The sequence below is a fragment of the Heliangelus exortis genome, chromosome 19, assembly GCF_036169615.1.
Source record: "Heliangelus exortis chromosome 19, bHelExo1.hap1, whole genome shotgun sequence".
Classification (NCBI taxonomy): domain Eukaryota; kingdom Metazoa; phylum Chordata; class Aves; order Apodiformes; family Trochilidae; genus Heliangelus; species Heliangelus exortis.
In genome coordinates this window covers 7,000,468-7,024,412 of record NC_092440.1, presented here as the reverse complement: position 1 = coordinate 7,024,412, position 23,945 = coordinate 7,000,468, and the positions used below count along the sequence as shown (strand labels likewise).

At 44.6% G+C, this 23,945-nt stretch overlaps 1 protein-coding gene across 25 annotated transcripts in view; it reads left to right on the top strand.

Moving 5' to 3' along the window:
• FBRSL1 (fibrosin like 1) overlaps positions 1-23,945 on the top strand; it is a 513,458-nt gene that overhangs the window by 465,955 nt on the left and 23,558 nt on the right. For all 25 annotated transcript variants that reach the window (XM_071763661.1, XM_071763655.1, XM_071763656.1 and 22 more), the window contains 2 exons: positions 19,572-19,968; positions 21,500-21,753. In XM_071763661.1, coding sequence (XP_071619762.1) covers positions 19,572-19,968; positions 21,500-21,753 — 651 coding nt within the window. The remainder of the gene's footprint in view (positions 1-19,571; positions 19,969-21,499; positions 21,754-23,945) is intronic.

Genomic DNA, 23,945 nt, shown 5'->3' with positions numbered 1-23,945 from the left:
GGTAGTGCAGCCTGGAAGTCCCTGTTTCCCAAGCACTCCTGGTGCTTTCAAAATAATCTAAAATAATATGTTCCCTGTGCTTTTCCACTGCATCCAGAAAAGTACACGGAGACTTCCTCCCAGTGAAAGGAAAGTATCAAGCTGGCTTTGTGCTTAACTTAGCACTCACAAGCGTCTTTTGTATGCGAGCACAGAACCACCTGATGAAAAGTGAATGGGCTAGGAGGGAAATAAAATTGTGTAATTGCCAGTTTCCTCCAATTCCGCTCCTTCTCCCATTTTGCATAAAGCAGGCTATTTAAGTCTCAGCTGGAGTGAGGTTTGGTAATAAGCAGACATCTCTGAACCTGCATCTGCTGCTGATGTCTGCTTAGTTTGTTCTGTATGTCCACATCCAGTATCGAGAGAGATCTGTCTCCTGAATGTTCCCTGTATCATAACATGAAACCAAGATTTTGTTCCTTCAGGCCCATGAGTCCTTGTCCTTGTGACATCTTAGGAGGTGTAGGACCAAGCAGCATCGCCAAAGATGACATCAGGGTTTACAAACCCACCTCAAACTGCATTGGCTCTTGAACATTAAACTGCAAAAGCAAAGCCAGAACCTGCTCCCTGGGAAGCTATCCACAAAGCTGGGTGGCAGAAAAGGGCCAGCCTTTTTGGATGAGGCAGCTAACATTTTAATTTTCTCAGTACTATGTGATTTGGCTTCCAAACAGCTAAGCTGTCCCCAGCCAGTTGCTCTGCTACGTGGCTGACCTTCTCTGGGCACTCACAGTGCAGGCTCTGCAAAGACAACCTGATTTAATACAGCCTTAATGGCTGGAGGAAGAAATTTACAGTGTGAGCATTGAATGTTTATACAAGAATGAACATTGCCATTATTTTTATTATTGAACCAGTCTTTAAAACTCAGCTAGAAACCTGAAACCAACAACTAGAATACATCCATTACATTCTGTACTGATCGATTTAATAACCAAAGTGGAGCAGATTATTTTATACCTTTGATTGGATCAACAAACAAATTATCTGAGCATAATGTACCTTTTGGCCAGAAATATTTTTGTGTTACAGGCCAGTCTCTGAACCCTTTATGTCATTCCAGCAGTACATGCTATAAAGCAGTCTTAAGCAAACATCTGAGGACTCCCCACTGACAGTGACAGAGCACTCAGCCATGCTCAGTCCTGAGGCCAAGGCAGAAAAGGGCCTAACTCCAGGGGTTGTGACAAGCAAAATACTTTTCTGGAAGCCGTGCAGGTGGGTATAATTTAAGGACACTCTAAAGATGCTCCAGATGATGTTGTGAGCTGTACCAGGAGCTTAGATGCCCCTGAAGGTCTGTGTCAGTCAAGACTGGTCCGGTGAAAAATGCTTCCTGGGATGCACTGCTTTTTTTTCCCCCCCAAGAATACCATTGTTTAAAAGTAAGAAGAGGCCAGCACAGATACACCCAAACCTGAATTTGAAAATATTGCTGCAGAAGTTCTCCTTTTCTCCCATCCCTTCCCTTCTTCTCCCCACAGTTGAAGGGTTTCGGCTCAGATCCATGCCTGCTGCATTCATTTCCTCCACCAAATGGACACAACTATAAACTTCTTTCTGCACCATTTCCTGCAGCCCTGTACTAAACATGCCACCCAGGTGTCCCCCTGAAAAGCCACTTCTTGCTGAGTTTGCTTCTGTTGTTGCTGGCGGGCTTGCCTTGCCATGCTCACTGCAGGACTCCCCTCACAGTCTGTTAATTTTAAACAAACAAAGAGTTCCTTTTGATTTGGGAGGGTCCTTCCCATCAGGTCATATCAGAGCTTCTCTTAAAAGGGAAGGCTGATTTTTGTTTGGTTTTATTTTCCCTTTTCCCCCTCTTTTAATATGATCCCTGCAATTTTGTTTTCACTGAAATATTGACTGGCAGCATTGCAAATTGCCTGCATGCAGACAGGAGCTTGCCAGCACTTTCTTACTCAGCTAGCCCGTCAAGGTTGTGGATTCCACCACAAGCAGTGCCAGGAAAGCTGTTGATCAAAAATATTCCTAACATCTGTGAGTCCTCTCCATCCAAATGAGATGTAGTTACGTTCTCCTTTTCCCCACGCTCCTTCCAAAGTGTTGCTTCAGACACCTAGAAAGCCCGAGCTGCAAATCATAAGCTGATCTTTGTTTGATTTGCAGCTCTGTTTCCAACTCTGCCACAATCCAATATAAACTCCGGAGTGCCCTTCCCCCACTCGAAAACACACGAAAAATCTCAGCCTCCACACACAGAGAGGGTGCGTTTCTTTGCCCCGTAACTCATTTGATCCAGATGCTGTCCCATGCTGTCTGTAGCCACTGTGGTCACCAGCCAACAAGGAGGGTCTTGTGAGCAAGAGCTCTGCTCCGAGCAGCCTCTTGGGCGTGCCTGGAGCTGGGCACACGCGTGTGCGCACAGAGGCTGCTCTGCCAGCGCCAGGAGGGGGCTGGGGGCGAAGGGGGGGAAAAGCCTGATTTCCCTTCCACCCTGTTCTGACCACCACCACCAATTCATAAGCCAACTATTAAATAATTAACGTGCCCGGTGGGGCAGGAGGAATCAAAAGCTGTTGTGTTCCCAAGTTTTCTCTGGCTCCGAAAGGCACGGCTCGCTGTGTATTCTGGCACCTCGGAGCGGGTTTTCCTCCCTCCTTCGCCTCCCCCTTATTATCCCGCATGTGTGCTGGAGAGGGAAGTGGGTTCCCAGCCCAGCGGGGGATGACTGTTATTTCAGACTAGCAACAGGGGAAAAGGAACAGCCTGTTGCCTGATTGATGTTTGTTTTTTGTGGAAAGACACCAAAGGTTCGTTAGAGACGGGAGGTTTGGGAGGAGGGGGGCGGTGGCGGGGGAGACTCTTGCTCTTAAGGAACTATTGTACCCCTGTGCAATAACCTGGCTCTGCACTTTCTTTGACTTCTGTGAATGTCTCAGCTGTACTGTTTTGGCCCCGGCAACTTTAGGAAAATATACACGCCACAGAGGCTTCAGTGAGAGCTCTGCGATGAGGGGGTCAGGGGAAAAAGGAAGGGGAGGAGGGAACAATGCAGTAGGTTTTGCTGTAATTAATTTCAAATGTGCTGCTCGTCTGTTCTCCTCGGGCTTCAAAGGCAATGAGGGGAGTTAGTGGGGCTTTTCCTACCACATCTGCATCTTTCCAGAGGTGGGGATGGAAAGGCATTTTTCCTTCCATCTCTGGGTTTGACCAGCCTGGCAGCCTGATGCTGAAAATGCTGTACTGTCTGAAGGGAGAGAGAAGGAGGTGGAGGAGCTTCTCTTCTTACCACGATGGGTAGATGAAGATGGAGAGGCTGAGGAGTTTGGTATTGGGTGAGACAGATTTCTTTGCAAAAAGTTAATGGAGCACATTCTTTTAAATAACAGATGTTGTTTGCTAGTTTTCTTGGTCTTGAAAAGTATCCAGGTTAGGGTACAGGTGAACTGTGTGGTTTTAAGGTTCTTAAAGGTTTGGGTCAAACCCTCACTCCATCTCCTGCTGACTTTGCATCTTTGAAAATTGTCCTTTGTGTAATTGTGTCAGAAACAATTAATTAGTTAGGAACCTTTGGTATTACAGCATCTTGTAGAAACAGTGCCTTCTGATTGCTGTTTGTCAAATATCATCTGTTGGACTGCACAACCCACAGAACAGGGGCTTGGCATCTGCTGTAGGGCATTGTCCTTGTGTCCTTTGCCTTCAGGTCTGAGCATCAATGAAGTCACACGACTGTGGCAGTAAAGAGAAACAAAATGGGCCCATGAGTTTATTGGCTTTACTCCCTTCAACAAGATATCCAGATGCTAATTTGATAGCCCTATGAATCATAGCCAGAAAAATCAGTAAAACAGAAATTTAAACTACTCGAAACTATTTTAGTGCTTTAATAGCTCTATTTTCAGATTGCTCTCTGATTAGAATCTTGCACTGAACCCTTGAGCTGGTGGGCAGTGACCTCTTGTTCAAACACATGGCTACTTTATGATCCTTGGCTCTTAGGAAAACCAACCTCAGTATCGGGTGGTGAATATTTCTGAAGTTTGGGCATAAGGAAAACATTTCTACAGTGTGATTGAAGGAAGTGTTCTCTTTTCTGGTCAGAAACTAATTCATTGCAGCCACAACATGCTGAATACCCCAAAAGTACTTGAGGTAGGTGCTTGTTTGTGATGCAGCCCTTTTCCATTATACCAGTGCTGGTTTGTGACTTGTAGAGCTTGACCACATAGTGCTAGATGTTTCTGTCAATTTTTGGCAGGTGTGTAGATACTGCGGAGCTCTTTCAGGCTATGTAGAGTTGTATGCCAGGGTTTACAGACTTGGAAATGAAATAGACTTTTCTGGTCTGGCTGCTGAAAAACTTTGCTGATAGCAAATCACCAAACATCCATGCAGGCATCACTGGCTGCTGTGCTTGGAGAGGGGTGGGCACGTGCATCTTGAAATTACTTCAGTGCAGGTTGTGATCAGGTGAAACTGGTGTGGAGAAACAAAGAATTGGGGAGAAACCCACAGCTCAAGAGGGTGGCATTGCCTGTAGGAGGCTGCTGGAGCTTCAGACCTTTTTCTTTCTAAATTACTCGTTGAGGAAAGGGAAGTCACATTTGGAGAAGATTCAAGCCTATCACCACCCCCTCTTTGTGGAGAGAAACCCATATGACAGAGGACAGAGATCTGAGTCAGGTCCAGGTTTAATTTCCTGGTCCTCTTCCATAGGAAGAAATATCCTTTCCATTTAACTCTTGAGCAAACAACTGCATTGGCCACATCATAGCAAAGCATCCCATAAATCACATCCAAATAAACTTGGATTCCAGCATTTGCTCTTAGCCAGCGGATGTTTCTGTACCTTGTGCTTGCCAACTAATACAGAAAAGGAGCAGTACCCAAAGTCTCTGTAGAAACACAGCACATCTATTCCTCTGCCCCTTTGCTCACTGATGGATTGGGGACCATATCCTAATTCCCTGCACACAGGGAACAGCCACAACAGCACTTTAGGGCATGGCAGGGGTCTGTTGAATTTTCAGCCTCCATTCTTGGCCATGCCTTTTGAGTTTGTCATCGCTCCCTTCTTCAGTTTTGACAATAAGGGAAGAAGAAAGGCAGAGAAGGGAGATAGGGAGTGAGCTGCTGTCCCAGTGCTATAGTTGTTTCCATACCTTCTGTAGAGCTGATGTCTCAGAGTGCCACACAGCAAACCAAACTTTTGGCAGCTGTATCAAAAGGTCCTTTCCTAGTTACACTTCTGTACCTGTCAATTATAAGGCAAAGAGTAAGGTATATTGTTAGCCTCTCTATATTGTGATGTTTCTCTCGGAGACTAAGGATCAGAAAGTTACTGTGGGTGAGGGTTTTGTTAAGGAATAAAAGCAAAGCCCCATGGATGTTTTTGCAGGTCTAGCTTTTGATCTAGCACAAAACTTGATTCAAACATTGGGTGGTTTCTGTATGTTGGAGAATACAGAGGCTTCAGCTGGTTTTGTGAAGATAGATCTCAAAATCCAGGGTAGAAGCCAGGCTCAGGCTCTGGAGCTGATACAGCATTGTTAAAATTCTTCGTAAAGCAGGCAGAGCCACCCCATTCCTTGGCATCCCAGGAGGTGGAGGGTGCAGGTGCACAGAGGCCATTTATTCTCTGCATCCCACAGCTCCACGCTGTGGCACCGAGGGAGCCACGGAAGCAGCAGATGTGTCTGCGCCCGACCGGCTCCCCCGGGTGCTTAATAAAACCATGGGAATCAGAATTTTCTTCTCTTTTTATTAGTTACAAATGATTTTTCTCTCCTTTAAAGGATTCCCACCACCTGCTCTAGTCAGCCTGCGCCGTTTGCCGTGAAAATCTGTCTTGTTCTTTTAAAGGGAGAGAGTAGGGCTGGGGCAGCACAGGAGCCTTGGACAACCATGAGTTTGCCTTTGGAAGGTCACAAGGGAAGAGCAGGAACAGGGAATGCTGTAGGGAGGTATTAAATGAGGCCTTTTTGTCTCTCTCCTTGTAGAGCATAAAAATGCCCAAGGCATGAATACTCTGTTCAGATTACTCTTGAACATTTAAATGTCTGTTCTGGTAATTTATAAAATGAAGGGGTGGGAAATTCCTTGCACAAGAAAGAAAAGGGAGACCTTTACCGGCATCCAGCACTGGTAACTGGGGAGTTGTTTTGCTCTGCTGTGGGAAGAGGGGGGGGAGAAGGTGGATTTATCTTGTGGATGCAGCAGAGCTTTAGGCCCTGGAGACACGGTGTGGCATCAGAGGCCAACTGCTCCCTCAGTGCCTTTGTCTTCCTTTCATGCTGGAGAATATCCCTGCTTCCTTCCTGCCACTCTTGGTTGTGCTTGATCTTAGAAGAGGCTGGGATTTTTCAGAAACATGGGACACCTAGTGTAAGACAAATTTGGCTTTGGTTTTGATGAATTAATGGAAAAAAATGTACTCATTCAGAACAGCTACTCCAAGCCTCCAACAGCCTGACAGCTCTGGGGAGTGCAAGGTCTGTGGGAGCAGCCTAGTTCTGAGCCAGGCTGTGAAACAAAGGGCTGGGGAGAATTGGTTTTGACACAGAAACACCTACTGTCTGCAAGGCTTTATTCTGTATTTTTCCTTATATCCCATGTCTATATATGAAATAATGGGTGCTCTGTCCCTCCTGGCCCGATTTGTTTGTGGGGTGATTATAAGGTACAGTGTGATAGTCCAGTCATTTCCTTTAGCCATGAGCATTGGCCTGTGACAAAACCACTATTGCTTATGTTTTTCATGTGACAATTATCCTATTGTGTGGTCCAAAAAGCTAGTATGGACCAGTGTTACTTTTTCCCATCTTCTGGGAACAAGCACGTGCCTCTGTGTAAGATGAAGGTGCTGTTGTGATTTGGATACCAAGAAAATGTATATGGCCAGGAAAATAAGGAGCCAGGGCAGAGGGATGAGGATTCTGTGCCATGGTACATGCACAGCAGCCCAGCTGGACAGGTTGCCTGTCTTCCACAGTGTAGTGTCCCAGGGCTGCTTTCCTCTAGAAAAAGGGTCCTGGCTTCTCCAGCATCAACTGTGGTCCTTGTTACAGCTGCATCCACGAGCTGTACATGGCAGAAAATAAGTGGAAAGGCAAAATACTGGATTTGGGATCTGTATCCTTACTTCAAGAGCAAATTAAAATTACCTTGTGTGAGAAACTGATAGTCCCTCCATTTTGTCTGTAGCTCTGGCTATGTGTCTGTGTAGGTTCTCCACCATTGCGAAGTGAAAATACAGTTCAGTTCACTGTGAGCATGAGGGATCAGGAGGATGGTGTAGATTTTATTACTTTCAGATATTTGGGCTAGAGGCTCTCATGCTGTCAGAGCTGAACCAAACTCTCAGCCAGTTTGCACGCAACATATGTGATAGATTTTGCAAGTGAATATGTTAATGCAAAAGGAGGTGGTTCCCTGAAACTAACCACTGGCAGTTTGGAGTGTTGTCCTCAAAAACAAAACCATATTGTCTCCTAAAAAACAAGACCAGTAGCACCAGAACTTGGATTCTGCCTATTGAGAGATGAGAGATGAGGCAATTAATTTGTAATCATTGAGTCCATTCAATTAATTTCTTCAAAGTAGGAATCCCCTCTCTGCAAGGATCTAGTATGTGATTTTCAGTCGGTTTTATAAGAGCTGAAAGATTTGAGGGCCTGCATCATCACTGCCACTCTGTTTGTGAGCCACTTTGGTGTGGAATCTCTAAATTGCTTCTAACCATGCTGAGATTTCCTATCAGTCACAAATACTTAGTATTGATGAGTCTTTCCTCATACAGAGGGCAGCACTCCTCCAGCCTGTGTGATCTGGAGTTGATGGGGAGCAGGTGGCTTTGGGTAGAGATAGCAAGGCTCAATTCCAACTTCACCAAGAACTGCTTGCAGGGAAATATAGATATAATGAGTGAAAGATGTTGTCTGCTCTGCTAATGTGGAGTGGAAACTCTGAAGAATTAGCTTGGACTCCACTTTTCCCTCCTAATGTGCACAAATCTGGGATTCGTGGGATTTGCCAAGCCTGAGTTGCTGCTTAGCACTGGGCTTCTGCTTTTTTGTGTTTCTGCTGTTTGGAAAAACTGTGACATGGAGAGAACTTGAAGGAAAAACAGTGAATTCAGTAGGATTGTGAAGCATGTGAAAACAAGAATATGAATTATGCAGCAATTACTGTCTTGGGAAAGTATCCGCAGGCTAAGCCCTGATACTCACCTCTTTCTTTCACCCAGTACTGAAATCAAAACGCACATCAGTTTTGTATGAAATAATTCCTGTGATGAGCCTTCCAGATGTCTGAGTCTGTACTTGTTTGCTGCCTAAGACAGAGGTTAGTACTGTGGCAGTGCCTGCCCACTTGAGCTCAGAGGAACGGGGGGGTTGTGACAGTTGTGGCTCTGCCTGGGAAGCAGGAGGGGACAGTGCTGTGTGCTGCTGGGCTTCCAACAGACCTCATCACAAGAAAGCCAAATACCTTAGTTAGTAGGGCAGGAAATTCTCTACTTACTGGTTCTACCAAGGTAGAGTGGCTTGTTAATTTCAGAATCCCAGATGCCTTCCATGGGCTTCCAGCTGAAGGTGTCATTTCCATCCCGCAGCCTTGTAGAAATTGTTGTGCTTATGGCTCTCAGTCACTGCAGGGCCACTCCAGTGTCTGCAAAGGGTCTCCAAGGAGGCAGCAGGAAGAGGAGTGTAGAGCAAGCATTTGGGTTTACAAATCCTGAGTTACTCTTTCAGGGGTTTTGTACATCCAAGCTGGCATCACAGTTGTTGCAGCCTTGCACCATCCAGCACCCTCCAGCCTTGTAAGGTATCTTTCAACAGCCATAAATCCTCATGCAAGAAGAGGTTCAAGGTGCCTCTTCAGTAATAGGGTGTGATTCCATTGCAATGCACAGGACTGTGTTCCTTTGTTAGATCTTGCTGGATGCCAGATCTTACCTCAAGCATATCCAGCACTAAAGTCTTTCCAGAATTTCTGCGGCCCATTGAAGAATTCACACTTCATCAAAGGAGAGAGCTGGAAGGAGCTTTGCAGCTGCATTTCACCCACTCTTGAGATCATCCTGAAGGAGTTTGCCTTCTGCAGTGCAGTGAAGTACTCTTTTCCTTTCCTTACTGCATATCAAGCCACTTCTTATTTTGAAGGCAAAGCCAATTGCCCCTGACATTTTCCTTCTTGAGCACACTGTGAAGATGTCCTTCACGTGGTGTTGCATTCTCAAAGTTTGTTTTCTGTTGATCCAGGTGAGACATCTGGCAATATGGGGAGTGGAAACACAATCACAATTTCTCAAGAAACTGAAGAAAAGCTCCTCTATCATACAACTCTTATTATCAGTAGCTAATACTTGTGATTCAACACCCCACGTGCATCTCACTCCAGTTTTCTTCATCTTTATAGTGGGTTTGTTTAAAGGAAGAATGGACTTTTTCCAATCTTAAAAAGCAAAGGGGTATCTGTGCATTACTAATGCTGTTTACAAACCTTTTTTTGCCTGTGTTGTGCTTGTCAGTATCTGTATTTATTCGTTGCTCACTCTGTGAATTAAAATGTTTAGGCAGCTCCTGACATGCTTCTTCCAGCACATCCTTTTGGAGTGAATATTTGGTTGCCATAGGGACCAAATCCAAAGGGCACACACCATTCAAGTAAATGTTCCCTGATTAACAACTTGCAGCTTGTCCCTTAAATATTTTAATTATCCATGATGCAACTTGAAATGTAGTTTAAGATATTCAGTCTGTTAACTTCAATATTTCAGTTTTTCTTAATATGCCACTACAGCAGCTTTAGAGCTGGGTTTTGACCATGTTAATAAGAGTGATGTCAGAGACCTCATTGCTCCTGAGCTCACAGGAGAATCTCTTCTTCCCATTTTTCTTTGTCTTGACCCTAAATCCTCAACAAAGTTAATGGAAAGAGGAACTATTGAGTAACTGCCAGCAAAAGAGAGGCAATTTGGTAACAGCTGAACATGTTGCTTTGTGTTAGTGTGCTGCCACTAACTCCAAGTGAGGAATCTGCCTGGAAGGTGCCTTCAGGTGCCAGGAAATGGGGAGGGAGGGCAGCAGGGAGCTGCAGGATGTAGGGAGCTTCTGGTTGCAAATCACTGGTTCCACTTGACAAGCACTGAATCTCAGGCATTGTTTTCCCAAATTACAAGCATATTAGCACTACTGAGACAGTGGTTACTGAACTATGAGGGCTGGACTCAGCAAATAAATAAGACAGGACTTTGCTGATTTGTTCATGGTCAGTCACTCCTTTCAGTTCCTGTTTAGCAGAAACTGAGTTGCCTTGTAGCAGAACTTTCCATCCTCACAGCTCCAGCCGTGACATTGGGTATGGAAGTCAGTCAAGTTACTGAGAGTTTCTAAACAGTTCTGTTTGCTACCGTTTTATATCTTTCAGTTCTGACTTTCCTGGAAGGAGCTTTGCAGCTGCATTTCACCCACTCTTGAGATCATCCTGAAGGAGTTTGCCTTCAGCTCAGAAAAAGCAGCTTTGGCACTTCAAATACTGATTGCACACAGGCACAACAGGTCATTTTCTGCAGTCTTCTGACATCTAGCAAAGGCCACTGCAGAGTGAAAACCATTAGAAATTATTATTGCTGCCTTTGTTACCCCTGAAAATTGAAATGGCAGAGTTTAGTACAGAGCCTCCTAGACAAAGTAGAATGTGCTGCTACTGGGGTCTGGCAGGCATAGAGCATGTGGGGTACGGGCAGGTCTTATGTGTAGATGTGTGTAGGATGCTGAGGTGATGCAGTTCACATGAGTAGCACATTCCACATTCCAGAAGGGAGATCACAGCACTACTTCATCTTTCTAACTCCAATTACAGTCTCTGACCTCTAGGGAGGAAGAAAACTGTTGTCTGGCCTCTCTCTGTCTCTGCTGCAGTGGGGAATAGATAAATCTCTCTCCCTTCTTCCCTCCCTTTTGCCACAGCTACATAGGGGTCTGGCAGCAGAAAGCCATGGCGAGCCCCCAGCATTAGTGCTGCCCCTCTGCCTGCTTGTTTTCTTGCATTGCCTGATTTGCAATTTGTATGTTGAGCCTTGGCCAAGGCTGTTTGAACACACCTGACAGTGAGCCAGCCAGGGGAAGAAGCAGTAAGGTGACACCCATGGTAGACAGGAGCCTTCAGCCTGAAGGGTAGGGTATGAACTCGTCTTGATTAGCTTCAGTGGCATGGGTCCATCACCACTTAATTGGCTGCCAATAGTTTCCCTAATGAAGGATGATGGATGGTGCTCTGGGGCCTGCTTGAAGGGGCCAGCCCATCAGAAGCAAGGATGCGTGCAGAAACACTGCTATCACCTGGAAAGGACCTGGGAGAGCCCGAGCATGGATGGTTCCTCTTTTCCTTGCATCAGGACAAGCATCAGTTATCTTCCAGTGCAGAGATGGGAATTTCTGTGACCCTGCATACGCTTGGCTGGTTAGGGTAATCATCTCCTGTTCCCAGCAGAGATGATCTGGTGTTAGAGAATGTTCTTTCTTGCCTTTTTCTGGTTTTGGTTAGTGAATGTACTTTCTCAGCCAGCCATTGAGTTAACTGCTCCAGGCTGGAAGGTCTGAAAGGTCACTTGCACTCCCCTGGAACAGTCTCACGTTCTGATTTTGCTTTAAATGATTCTTTGGGAGTTTGGAGTTCTCTGATGTCATTTAAAAAAAAAATTAAAAAATCAAGACCTTCATAAGACTGTGCAGATGAAACAAAATTGTTGTCTTAGCCCACACAGGGTATTAAGCAGCCTCCAGATCCGTTCCTTGTAGCAATAAGAAAAGGATTTGGCATTTAACCTCTTGAAATTAAACCAGAGTGTGAACTTCAATAGTTCAATCTTATCAGGGCTTTGCTAGAATAACAAATTGTGAAAAAATGTAATCATGTCTCCAATGTGACCTTGGCAGATCTGCCTCTGTGATGTGGGAGAGATTAGGTAACTCTAAGCAGATGTCTGTTTATTTTGAAAATAATAGTTATAAAATATTTTTTTCCCTGGTTTGTTTGCACTGCCTGTGAAAGCTGTGGCAGAGAGAACTGTGGTCTGCATGGAGCTCTCTGTTACAGGCTGCTCTGTTATGCTGAGCAGTAATTGCTCTTGGAGGTTTGAGTTATTGATCTATTGGTGGGGGTTCAATTTCAGCGTAAAGACCTGTGTTCATGATTTAATTGGAGTGATTAATAACTCACTGGCAGGCTAGAAGAGAATCGATATGGATTTCAGACAGCAAAAGCAGTACATTTTCTCCTGTAACGCCATAGTTTGATGGTTTATTATTTGCCCTTGTTTGACTACTTAAAAATTGTAAGATTCCTTGGTATGTAGCAGTTTAGTTTGTTTAGAAGCTTATACCTGGAGCTGAATATTGGTGCTTGCTTGCTTTCATGGGGGGGGGGAGTCTTTCCAATAGCTTATTTACCTTGTTGCTTTTCTGTCACTCAGATTAGGTGTACAAGATGCCATCACACATTAAAAAAAAATCCAGAACAAAGTAAGGCAAAAACACCCTCAGTAAATAACTGCAAGAACCTTTAGTAACATCTTGTGGCCAGGCTGAGAGAGGGGCTCCTACGTCACTGTTTTTGGGGCATTTGGCACCTGCTTAGGAGCAGTGCTGAGGAGATTTAACCCTGCAGCATTTGATCCACCATTATAGCCCTGGATTAAAAGCCTGTATGAAACTTTCAATCTCATTACAACACCAGCATCCACAGTAGGTGCTTTAGCTGCAAATCCAGTTTCAGCTTTGCATTGAAATATTGCCAGAAGCAACATTGGTAGGAAAATGCAGTGTGACTTACTTTGGGGGGATTTGAGTGGTGATCCTTCTTCTTTATGCTCTGGCCCCAATCCTTGTGTTTGGCACCCATTTTCATTCAACTCCTGCAGCTTTGGAGTGTCGTCATGCATGCTTACAGCTAACATGCCTGGATAGAGCATGGAAAGCTCCCAAATCTCTAGGAATAAAACATCCCATTAAAGAACCATAAAGCAGCAAATCAGCATCAAGTCCATTGGTCTTAATGCTGTTGCTCTCAGTTTCAAGGGGAGGGGGTGAAGTCTTTCTGTGCTGCAAGCTTTTGTAACAAAGACTCTTATCTCCATAGCTGGCTAAGGAAAACATTTAGCATAGTTTGAAACTTCTTTTTCATTTGTGGAGTCCAATAAGCTTTCTAGTGGAAGTGCAGATTTTTATAAGGCTGATTAATCCTAATGACAACAGACCTTTTCTTTTTGATTAACATTCACAGACATCTCGGTATATATGATGTGAGAGAGATTATAAAATGTAAAATGCCACAAACTGAAAGCACTGATCTGGATAGAAAGGCTTTAATTTTAAAGAAATGTTTCTTTAGGAAATCTGTCCTACCAGTACTGAAAGTACTGGAGTCCATGTAAATTTGCCATGCTTGACTTACCAATTGGGCAAGAAACTATAACTGTAGTGAGAGTGTAAGGAGCCAGGCTGGGGTGGTGGGTGCAGACCCCTGGAGGTGCTTGGGGCATCTTGAAGCCCTCAGCTGCATCAGGGTGATGGTGGCTGGGATCCAGGGAGAGCCATCACTGGGGAATGCTCATGGGATGTGTCCATGTGGGTGTTGGAGGAGAGGGGAGCTCTCTCTGCTCAAGTGTGCTCCTGACATGAAAACTGAGGAGTGTGTCAACCCTTCACTCTCAGGAGTCTCTGGCTTTGTGTGTAAAATGTGAGCTGCTTTCCTTGTCGTGACATTATGAGAATGGCTTGAAGATATTTTACTTTTAAACTTGGGCGCTTCTGAAAGGAGAAGGAGGGGGGAAGACACCCTTGGAAGTTAATTTTGAGGACCAAGCTGACAGCTTTTTGCCACTGTTGCTTTCTTCTAGGTTGAAAAGCTGAAGGCTTGTTACAGCCCCAGCATACAGCAATCTAGCAGGTTAAATGACTTGGGCAACACAGTTTATTAAAACTGGCAAGTGCTCGCTCCAGTTCTCTTCCTGATAGTCAAGGCTGTCTGGGAGAGTAATTGATAGTGGCAGCTGTTCGAAGGGTGTTTCAGATTGCAGCAAGACAATTTGACTTGACAGACAGCTCTGTACAAATGAACTGAGTGATAGGGGATGAATCCAGACCAGGCAGGGGAAGGAGCTCCCTGTTGAAAGCTGCTGTGGTGCTGGGTGATGGGGATGGGCTGGGGGAGCCACGCTGGGAACAAAGACCCAGCAGCTCAGAGTCAGGCATGAGGGCTCCTGCTTACTTCCCTCTGCAAGAAAACAGTGCAGTTATCTGTGGAAGATCCACCAGAGGCCCATGTTGTTCTGAAGAGCCTGTGTCACAAAAGAACATTTTTTTACATGATTTAACATGTACACCACCGTCATGATGGAAATTTGGCCTTTGCTTCATGATAATGTTAAAAATGGTTCCCATCACATACCAGGGAGCCTTCCAGGCAGTGGTTTGATGTGCAAGTCCCACGTCTTTATTCCTTATTTTAAGCTGATTTGCATTAAAATGGGGGGAGGATCTTGATGTTCCCATGAGTCTGATAGCCTCTGTGTTGTAGCTCTGCTTGCCTTACCTTTGCAGACCAAGCTAATTGTCTAATGTGTTAAATAGTGCTAGCCTAACATGCAATAAAAAAGTCATCCATATAAAAGCAAAAGCCAGCCGAGGATAAAGAATTAGCACTTAGATATTGATTTTCACTTGTAAGCACTCTGACAGTGTCAGTGCTATCATTGCCAATGCAAAATGCTTTATTCTCTCCTGTGCTTATATATGTTGCATATCCAGAGTGCATTATGCAGTACTCTGAAAGCTCAATTCAAAAAAAAAAAAAAAAAGGTTTGCAGAAGTTCATTAAATGCTCTCTTTTGGTTATTTCTTTGTTTTGACCTACTCCTTGGTTCAAAACTCATCTCTGGGACTCATCAGCCAGCTCTGAAATACTCAGCTTTTTGCCACATGTCCCTATAATTCCTGTGGTGATGCTTTTGCAGTGTTTCTTGCTGGAATTATAATATGGAGCAGGGTTCATCGTAGCCAGCCTGGCTTATGTCTGTTTTCAAGGATCTGTTCAGGGTGGATAGAGAGGGTGCAGATGGTGCCTCTTTTGTTTCTTGGGAAATTGCCATTGCTAAAGATGTCATTGATGGATGTAGGAGAAGGATTTCTTTCTCACATCACCCCATCACCCTTGCTGTTTGAATACAAGAAGGGAGGCTGCAGAAAGACGTCTGAATGACTCCACTTTTCTTTTTTTCAAGAGACAAAGGAAAGGCGTGCAAGCAAGATTAGATTATTTCCAATCACATTGTACGTGTGTTGACAGTCCCCTTTCAGCAGCAACCAGCAGCTTGCAAAGAGCAAGAGGTAGGGCTGGAACTGCTGTTGCCTTAAGTACTGTTTGTATAACAGTAGCTGCTTATTGGAGTTCTCAAAGCAGCCTTTACATGTTTAATCCCTTGCACTTGAGCTACTCTTAATCAGCTTGAAAGCAAATTCCTGTAACAGAAAGGTTTAATTTGTGTCTGGGACTTTCTGTATTGTATTTAGCCTGCAAGGCTGTGTAGTTACACACTGGCAAGCATGTCACCCTGTGCAGCCATGGGGATGAGGATGGGCAGTGCCTCTTTATTCCAGTCCCAGATCTTGTGTTTACTGCAGTTTCATATTGAATCCCTGCTGATGGTCTGTCTGGTTCATGTGGTTCCTTCCGAAACACATTTTTTTTTCAGCAAATTCAACTGTTGTTGACCTTGGGGCTTCCCTTAGACTTCAGCTCTTTTTTCTGTGCATTTACAGCAGCAGTAGCTAAAGCTCCCTGTGCTTCTAAAAGTTTTTAAAAGTTATCATCTTTAACAGGTGAAATTGGAATCAGATGGAGCCCAGTACACAGGAAGGTTGAAATTTTGCAGTGGTCCAATTGACAAATTAATAGATAAAGGCAGCAAGAATGAGCAATCCCACGTTGGGTTTATTTTTCTTATTAGAACAGTTTCAGCCCTTTCTTCCCTGTCTCTTGCACTCAGACATAGCTCATCCCTGTGAGATCAAGACATGTTTCACTGTCTGTTCATTTAAGAAGACCTCTCAGTGGAAGAAGTCCAAAGGGTTTGGTTAGAAAATAAACAAAGTGGGCATGCTGCAAAGGGGCAGTGCTCTGCATGGAAGAGAATGGCAGATGTGATCCAGCTCTCCCATAGCATGGCTGAAACATGAATCATTTCAAATGTCAGCTTCCCTGTGAAAGAACAAGCTGAACTGACATGCGTTCAGGTTTAATTAAGGTTGAATTATTGGAGCTGACTGTCAAGTCTTAGGCAAATTGGCTCAGCCTGTTATCATTAGGTATGAAAATTACTCCAGGACTTGGTAAAAATAAACACATTTTTGTCTCTAGAATGTTGTGGTTTGGTCTGCTGGGTCTGTGCTTTTGTGAGAGCAATTGTGTGCAGCTTCTTGGGCCCATCTGCTCAGAAGAACTAGATTAGGTGCCAAAGGACAGAAATTTCTAAAAGGATCTCAATGAAACATGATCCAGCTTGTACAAGAGGTTATATTCGGTTTCTTTCCTTGAGATTTTTCCACATGTGATCAGCAGCCTGGTCAACTGGAAGGATCTTGGGCATGAAAGAGTGTAGCTCCCTTAGGATGGCTATTCAAGCGCCCTACAGAGACCCTGCAGAGTTTGAGATCCTGAGCAGAAAGGGCAACATCCCTTGAAAAACCATTGAAATTAACTTTCTAAGGGATTTCAGGAAGGTAGCTCAGAGGCTTTCATGTGAATAGAGAGGAAAGTCTTGAACTGGAGATTTTTGTGATAAGTGTGATGTCTCCCTTTCCTTCACCCACTGCAGTTCACCCTCAGTCAGCCTCATGAAGCAGCTTATCTCTCTTGTACTATATCACAGCCATCAGAAGGGGAATCTGGGTATTTTCCTTGCTGTGGAGAATGAAACACAAAAGCATTTCAGTACTGCAAGCCAAGAGATGCAAGCTGGCAGCAGAAATTAGTCATGTACCCCTGGTACTAATACAGCCAGGCCAGCTGGTCAGTTCAGTCAGCAAGGGAGCACAAGCTTTTGCTTTGAGAAAATTGCAAGTGGGAATCAATGGTTGTACACAGAGATGTCTAACAGCTGCATTTAATGCGGGACTTTATTGATTTGTTTTGGGTCTAATTGACTTTTTACTCAACTAACTTTTGTGATACCAGTGTGTTTTGAGTATACCATTAGTCTACATTGCCTATAATTACACAATATGAAGTTTAACTCTGTAGGAGGAGGCCTGTTGGATGGAAAGAGCTAATAGGCTCTCAGGAAACCCATGGTCAGGAGTGAAACCCAATTGCTTTTATTGGGTAGCTCCTGAAAAACAGTAGGATCTACAGCTGTGAGTATACTCTCTCCAGAGTGCACTGTGTGGGGACCCCTGGCTTGATGAGTCAAAGACAATTTTTCAGTTGTTAGTAATAAAACCTGAGGAAAATTTACAAACATAGATGGCATTATAAAAATAACAGTGCACAAGAGTGAGGTGAATTTGCTTTTAGAAGTAAATTCTTTGTTGCTCTAAGTAACACTGGAACCATAGACTTGGTTACTCCTCAAAACCAGGATACATTCAATGCATGAACTCATATTTGAAATAGAAATTAATTGAAACAAGGGTTAGCCTTTTATTTCTTGTAGGGAATAATTTAAGACCTATAGACCTTGTTTCAAACCTGTAAAGCTATATAAGGTGCTGGAAAGTACAGGGTTGATTGTACTTGATGCCACCCAAAGAACAGGTGTTTGGGAAGATGTCTGTTCATATTATTTGTGAATTTTAGGTCACAAGTCCTCAGACAACTTCAACTGATAAATATAGTCCATATGGTTCCACTCATACTCTTCTCACGTTCTGGCTTCATATATATTTAGTGATGGTTGGACAGATGGACGGATGAAGTGGTGCAATGGTGAGAGTGCAAGCAGAGCTGGAACCAGTGGGGGTGCTGCCTTTTATCTGAAGGAAGGAGATGCCATCACCACATGGGCATTTTCTGTACAGAAATGTGTGCTACAGGCTCTGATTCACCACTGTCCCTCTCTCATCTGTTGCCAGCAAGGTGGTGCTTAAGTCATCAAAGCAGCAGCAGTGAGGACTCCAGCATCCCATGGGCTGCATTCACAAGTGTGGCCAAAATTAGATCACCGTGTGTGTTTGCTTTATTTCCACACCTCCTACATCAGGAACTGGCTCAGTCCTTTGATGAGACAGGAAAATTTCAAAGGTGGAATTTGTTCATGAGGGTGTTGGAAGCATGTTAATGAGTGTAGGTAGCACCTCTTGGGTGTCTGCAAGCCAGCTAAACACAAACAGTCCCCAACACTTTCTGGTGGATAACAGAAGCATCTATCCACCACAGATGGGTATCTGATCTGGATCTATCTGTAAGTCACATAGAAGTGCTGTGTGCACAGTGGTGTGTGTGCATGTGGAACAAATGGTTGACACTAGTTTTAATAACCACGAATGCTTTTTCTTGTAATTATGGCTTTATTTGCACTCAAGGATACACAGAATATGTTGAAAAGAAGTTATAGTGGGAGTTACTCACTTTCATGTTGTTGTTTCAGTTGTCTTTGAGCTTTCGGATTCTGCTTGATCTGCAATATCTCCTCTTTCCTCCCTTTTCCCTTTTTCTTTTCCAGACTTTAACTCTTAGGGTTTTTTGTATCTTAAGTTGGAAAAATGGAAACATGTGGCATCATAGAAGGAGTAATTCCTTGTGGAATTCTCCCTCTAGGTGCATTTTGCAAAGCATTCCTGATAGCTTTGACATGCCATGCACATAGGTGTGGGCAGTGCTTAGGGTGAGCAGGACTACACTTGAGTGCTCAATGCATTTCTGACTGGATGTTTCCAGCCTTCTTTTTTCCACACAACTATAATGGCAATCTCACAGCTTTGCTGCAGAACTGCCTCATCTTTTCCTGCCTGAAGATCCCAGATAGTCTCTTCCTTAGGAGGAATAGATATGGTAGCCAGGTAGGGTTATCATTAAGAATCAGTGCTTGGATAATGGTGCATTGTAGCTGGAGCTGAGCCTAAATAAAGTGTAGATTACCTTGAAAGAACATTGAGAAAATGAAGTACCTGTATGATCAGGCTTGTGTTGACGAGTTCATTATTAGCATTAAAACTTAGACCAAGCAGGAAATACTGTAGCAGTAACTTGAGAAATGTTCACACTCCTACTGCACATAACCCTGGGACTCTGTAGAAGTCAGAAAGCTCTATGTTCTTTTAGTATTCTTTCATTTAGTGACAGCTAAATCTCTTACACACAGGCTAACAAGTACTGCAGACTAGGCAGTCAAGGACAGAGGAAGGACAGACACAAACACACATCCATCTTATAGCAGCACCGCTCCCACGAGCTGAAACTTGACTTGTTTTTTCTCAGCTTTATGTCCTGCCCAGCACAGAAACAAACGCAGACCTTTCACCGTGTGCTTTGTTCTTTTTTTTTTCTCGTTGTTCCATAAGGTCCCACCTTGAATGACAAGCCAGAAGCAAAAGCAGCCAATGTCCCAAAGGTGTCTGGGCTAGAGCGGAGCCGGGAGCTGAGCACCGACGTGCCCTTCGCCCTGCCTATCCCCAGCCCCCAGCCAGTAGCTGCTGTTGTGACTTCTACTTCCTCAGCACCCACGTCCAGCGCCAGAGCAAGCCCACTGCTGAAGAAGGAGCCCGTGATTTCAGCACCAGCACCACCCAGGCTCACACCTCAGCCACAGCCTCGGCCACAGTCCCAACCTCAGCCTCGGCCGCAGTCGCAGCCTCAGTTGATCCCTGAGCTTCGGACCCAGCCTCCCAGCCACATCCCTCCACCTCTCAACTACCAAGTGCATCACCAGGTGGCCCACAACGGACTCAATAATATCAGGTATGGGAGAAGGATGATTGTGTTGTCTTTATGCTGCTGCTGAGACAAAACTTGTTTCAAAAGGGATAGGAGTTGCTGGGAGATGAGACAAGAGCACTCTTACTGGATAAAGTGCTCCATGTTTTGGTTATTGGACTTCATGTGCTGACTCCAGGGGCTGGAATTTCCAGCTGCATCTGAAAATTCTCCTTTTCTGGGAGAATGGTGTGTGTGACTGTGGGGTAAAGTTATTTTAAGTCCAGTTTCTAGTGGAATTTTGCACCACCTTGTCTGATCTGGCCAGTTTTTGCCTCAGAAATGTAATGTGATTGGAGTTTGAGGAGTTGCTTTGTTTCATGTTCAGAAAGACTTCAGTTCAGTAGAAGCTTTGTTCACAGTTTTGTTGGTTCATGGGGGGTTTTGTTAGTAAAGAGGGATATGTATAGTGGAAAATGCTGTGTTCCTTATAACTGGACACTGGGCAGGTGGAGAACTGTGCTTCATTCTGACAAGGTCAGGTGTAGCAGGAGGCTTAGCTTTGTGGTTTAAATTGCCTCCATCCAGCAAGCAGGATGAATGGAAATGGTATGGAAACAGAGGTTGTGGAGACAAGAGATTAACCAGTCTACTGGAACCTGTATAGTCTTTTTGCAGGTACAAAAAAAAGAAAACCTGCCTTGTCTCCCAAACCATACCAGTTAATCAAGATGAGTTATTCAGTTAATCAAGATGAGAAGACTGGGTTAAAACATAGTATTTGGCTGCATAAGGGTCAAAATACAGAGAGTTACTACTAATGTGCATTTCATAGTATCCTGCATACTTAAGATCTCTTGTGGCTTTACCCTGTAAGTGCCACCATAGTATAAATTATTAATAATATTTCAATCTATTAAGAATGTCTTCTAGGCTTATATTGCAAAAAATATTGGTACTGTGGGACTTGTGCTCAATAACAGCAGCAGCCATACTGCCTTTCATCCCACAAAACGTAGATCACTCGCAGTGGAGTAATAATAATATAAGATTTAAAATACAGAACTATAACATGGCATTTGTTTGCATGCTTGTGTGGATCCAACCACACAGCATGAACAGCAGATACAACCTGGTCCCAAAGTCACTCACACTGTGCAACTCTCTGCAGCCAGAACTACAGGGAAAGAAATTAAAGTAATTGTATTGTGTGATTACAAGGATGCACATGGCTACTGCAGGGTCATCAGAGGTTAAATAAAGATGCAAAATCCAGCTGGCTCTGTGGTCTTCATCATTTTCTCATAGGTAGTTCTAAGAATTGCTCAAGTACCAGAGGAAACATCATTCCAGGGAGTCCAAGCTCCATCCTGTCCTGTTGGAGATGTTCATTAAAATTTGTTCATGTCTCCGCTGCCATTAAGTAAAACAAAAACATAAGCTGGGGGAGATCAGTGTTACAGGGGGTTGTTGTGTCTGGTAGTGTATTTATTGCACTGTTTCAGAGCTGTATTGTAACACACTCTTTTTCTCTGTCTCTCACTCCCCTCCACCCCGCATCTTTTTCTCTCTGCAGCCGGAGCAGCAGTGCTAGCAGTGCAACAAGCATCAGCCTCCCGAAACACCTTCCCCTCTCTCCTCAGATTCCTCCACACCATTCCTCCGGCCCAGCTCTGCCCCTCTCCATCTCTAATCTTGCTACCTCGCACTTCTCTCTCAGATCACAGACCCAACACCAGCACCATCCGGCCATGTTCGCCACCCCACCCACGCTGCCACCTCCACCAGCGTTACCCACCAACAGCCTCGTGATACCAGGGCACCCTGCAGGTAGGTTCGCTTCTTATTCCAGGGCTGATCTCCCGTGCATGCACTGGAGGGTGTTGAGAGATGGGCTGGCTGGTGGGCAGGTAAAATAAAGTCATGCAGACCCCTCCATGGGCAGCGTGTGCTTATGAAACAGGTAGGAGACTTGGACGTGCTTTGCCAGATGAGAGGTTCTAGAGTCAGGGCTGTAACTTCCTATAAGAAGTCTTCAAAACAAAATTTTCCAAAAAAACCTTCACCTTTTTGGGGCATGAGTTGTCCAGTGTGGCTTTCCAAGAGTCGCCAGATGCTTCTTAGATTAAGAAAGGACAGATGTACAGTTTGTCATTCTCCCCTTCTTTCTCCCCACTCACATGAAAGCTGCTGCTGTTAGAACTGATTTAAAAAACATGTTTCTAGTTGTCCCAGAGGTGGTTCTGAGTGACAGCTGAGCAGCCCCCCACACCTGTCCCCCTCTCTGATCCTTGGACAAGCAGCATCCTGCCAGCAGAGCAGGATCCTGAGCCTGCAGCAGCACAAGCTCTCTGCGTGTCCATGGCAGCTTGGCCTCTCTCTCTGAGGCAGAGACAGCTCAGCAGACAAGCTCTGCTGTTCAGCTCTCACAATCTTTGCATCCTTTAAAAAAGTTTCCTTTGTTCGTCCTGGACCCCATTCTATTGTCACTTCTGCCCTAAATGCCCTGTTTACAGCTTCCCATTAGCCTGCAGCTGTCCCTGGAAGAGACCCTAGCAGCTGGAGACTTCCCTGCAACTTTATTTTGCTGGGGCCTCCTTTTGGTCTGGCACTTGACTCCACAACTAACTCAGCAGGGATTAAAGGGGACAAGTATTTTGCAAAAAATGTGCCCACTGTCTCCTATGAAGCCAGTTAAAGGAATAAGGAGAGGGCAGATTTGCCACGGAAAAATCCGATAGTTTTACATCCCCTTTTTTACTTCCAGGAGCTAAATAATGTCCCATTATTTATAACTGCTTCTTTAAATGAAAGAAAAATGTGAATTGGCCCAAAGTGAGCTCTCAGAACGATGATAGACAAAAGTGCCTTGGGTTCCTAACCAGAAGCAGGACCACATAGGCCAAAGCTGCTGCCTTTCACAGGCCCTGGCACCATCTAGAATTTCAACCACATGGCTGGGAAGATGTTGGCAGCACTGTGGGAGACCTATTCATTGCTTCCTCTGTTTAAGGCAAAAGACTACTGTGATGGAGACTTTGAAAATATTGCAAAAGGAAATAGCAGTGAGCGCACTAAAAGCATGATATTGCAGTCCCTGAAAGCAAGTATGTTTTCACCATTAACTTCAGGAGGTGCAAGATCAAGTGACCTATTCACATTCAGCAGCTTGCCAGGAAGTGGTAACGGCCTTGCTCCTACTAAAAGGATTTCTCCTGCAATTTAAGCAGGAGAAGCCTAAGTTAGTGGAGGGAAAGGTCTGGGCGTCTAACCCTGCAGACGGTGAAACGCCTCTTGTCTGCATTATAAGAAATGCCTTCAAACTGGCACTTCATAAAATCAATACAGAGTGCTCCATAGCCAGGAGCTTCTGCTGTCATTCACAGAAAAGTTTCTTAAAAGCAAACAATATCACTGAGCAGTCCTGAAGAGCTGGGATCCAGCTGCTGCTAGCAGCACTGTCCTTGCTGTGCCATTGGAGTGCTTGTGTGCTCTTAGTAAAAGTGCCAGCTTAGAAAAGCTATCAGAGATGGTACAGCCCTTTGAAGTCTCCTTTTTGTCATCTTTTTCTCCCCCTGTTTTTGAGGAAAATGTGTTCTTCCTTTAAATTCACTTTGCCACACTTGTCACCATGAAGCAGAGCTCAGAGCTCCTGCATGCTCTGATGGTACAGATTCAGGTCTCTGAGTAACATGAATGCACTTCTGGTAGAATTTCTTCCCTTTGGAACCTAAAGCTTATACAAGGGACCCAGAAGCAACAGTTTTGTGGGCTATTGCTCTCTACTCAAGGGCATTAAGGCTGGCCCTGATGTAGGATGCACAGAGGAAACAGTGGTCTTTGTGTCTTCTGAACATGAGGGTCCCTACCAACATTAACAGGATTGATCTTTTTCTGGCATGCCCACCTCATGTGTGCACACAGAGCAGCAGTGTTTGGGTGTTCAAAGGGTTGCTCAGTTACTCTGCTCCTAATTATGTGAATTCATGGCCAGACCCATGGGATGGGGCGTTGCTGGTAGG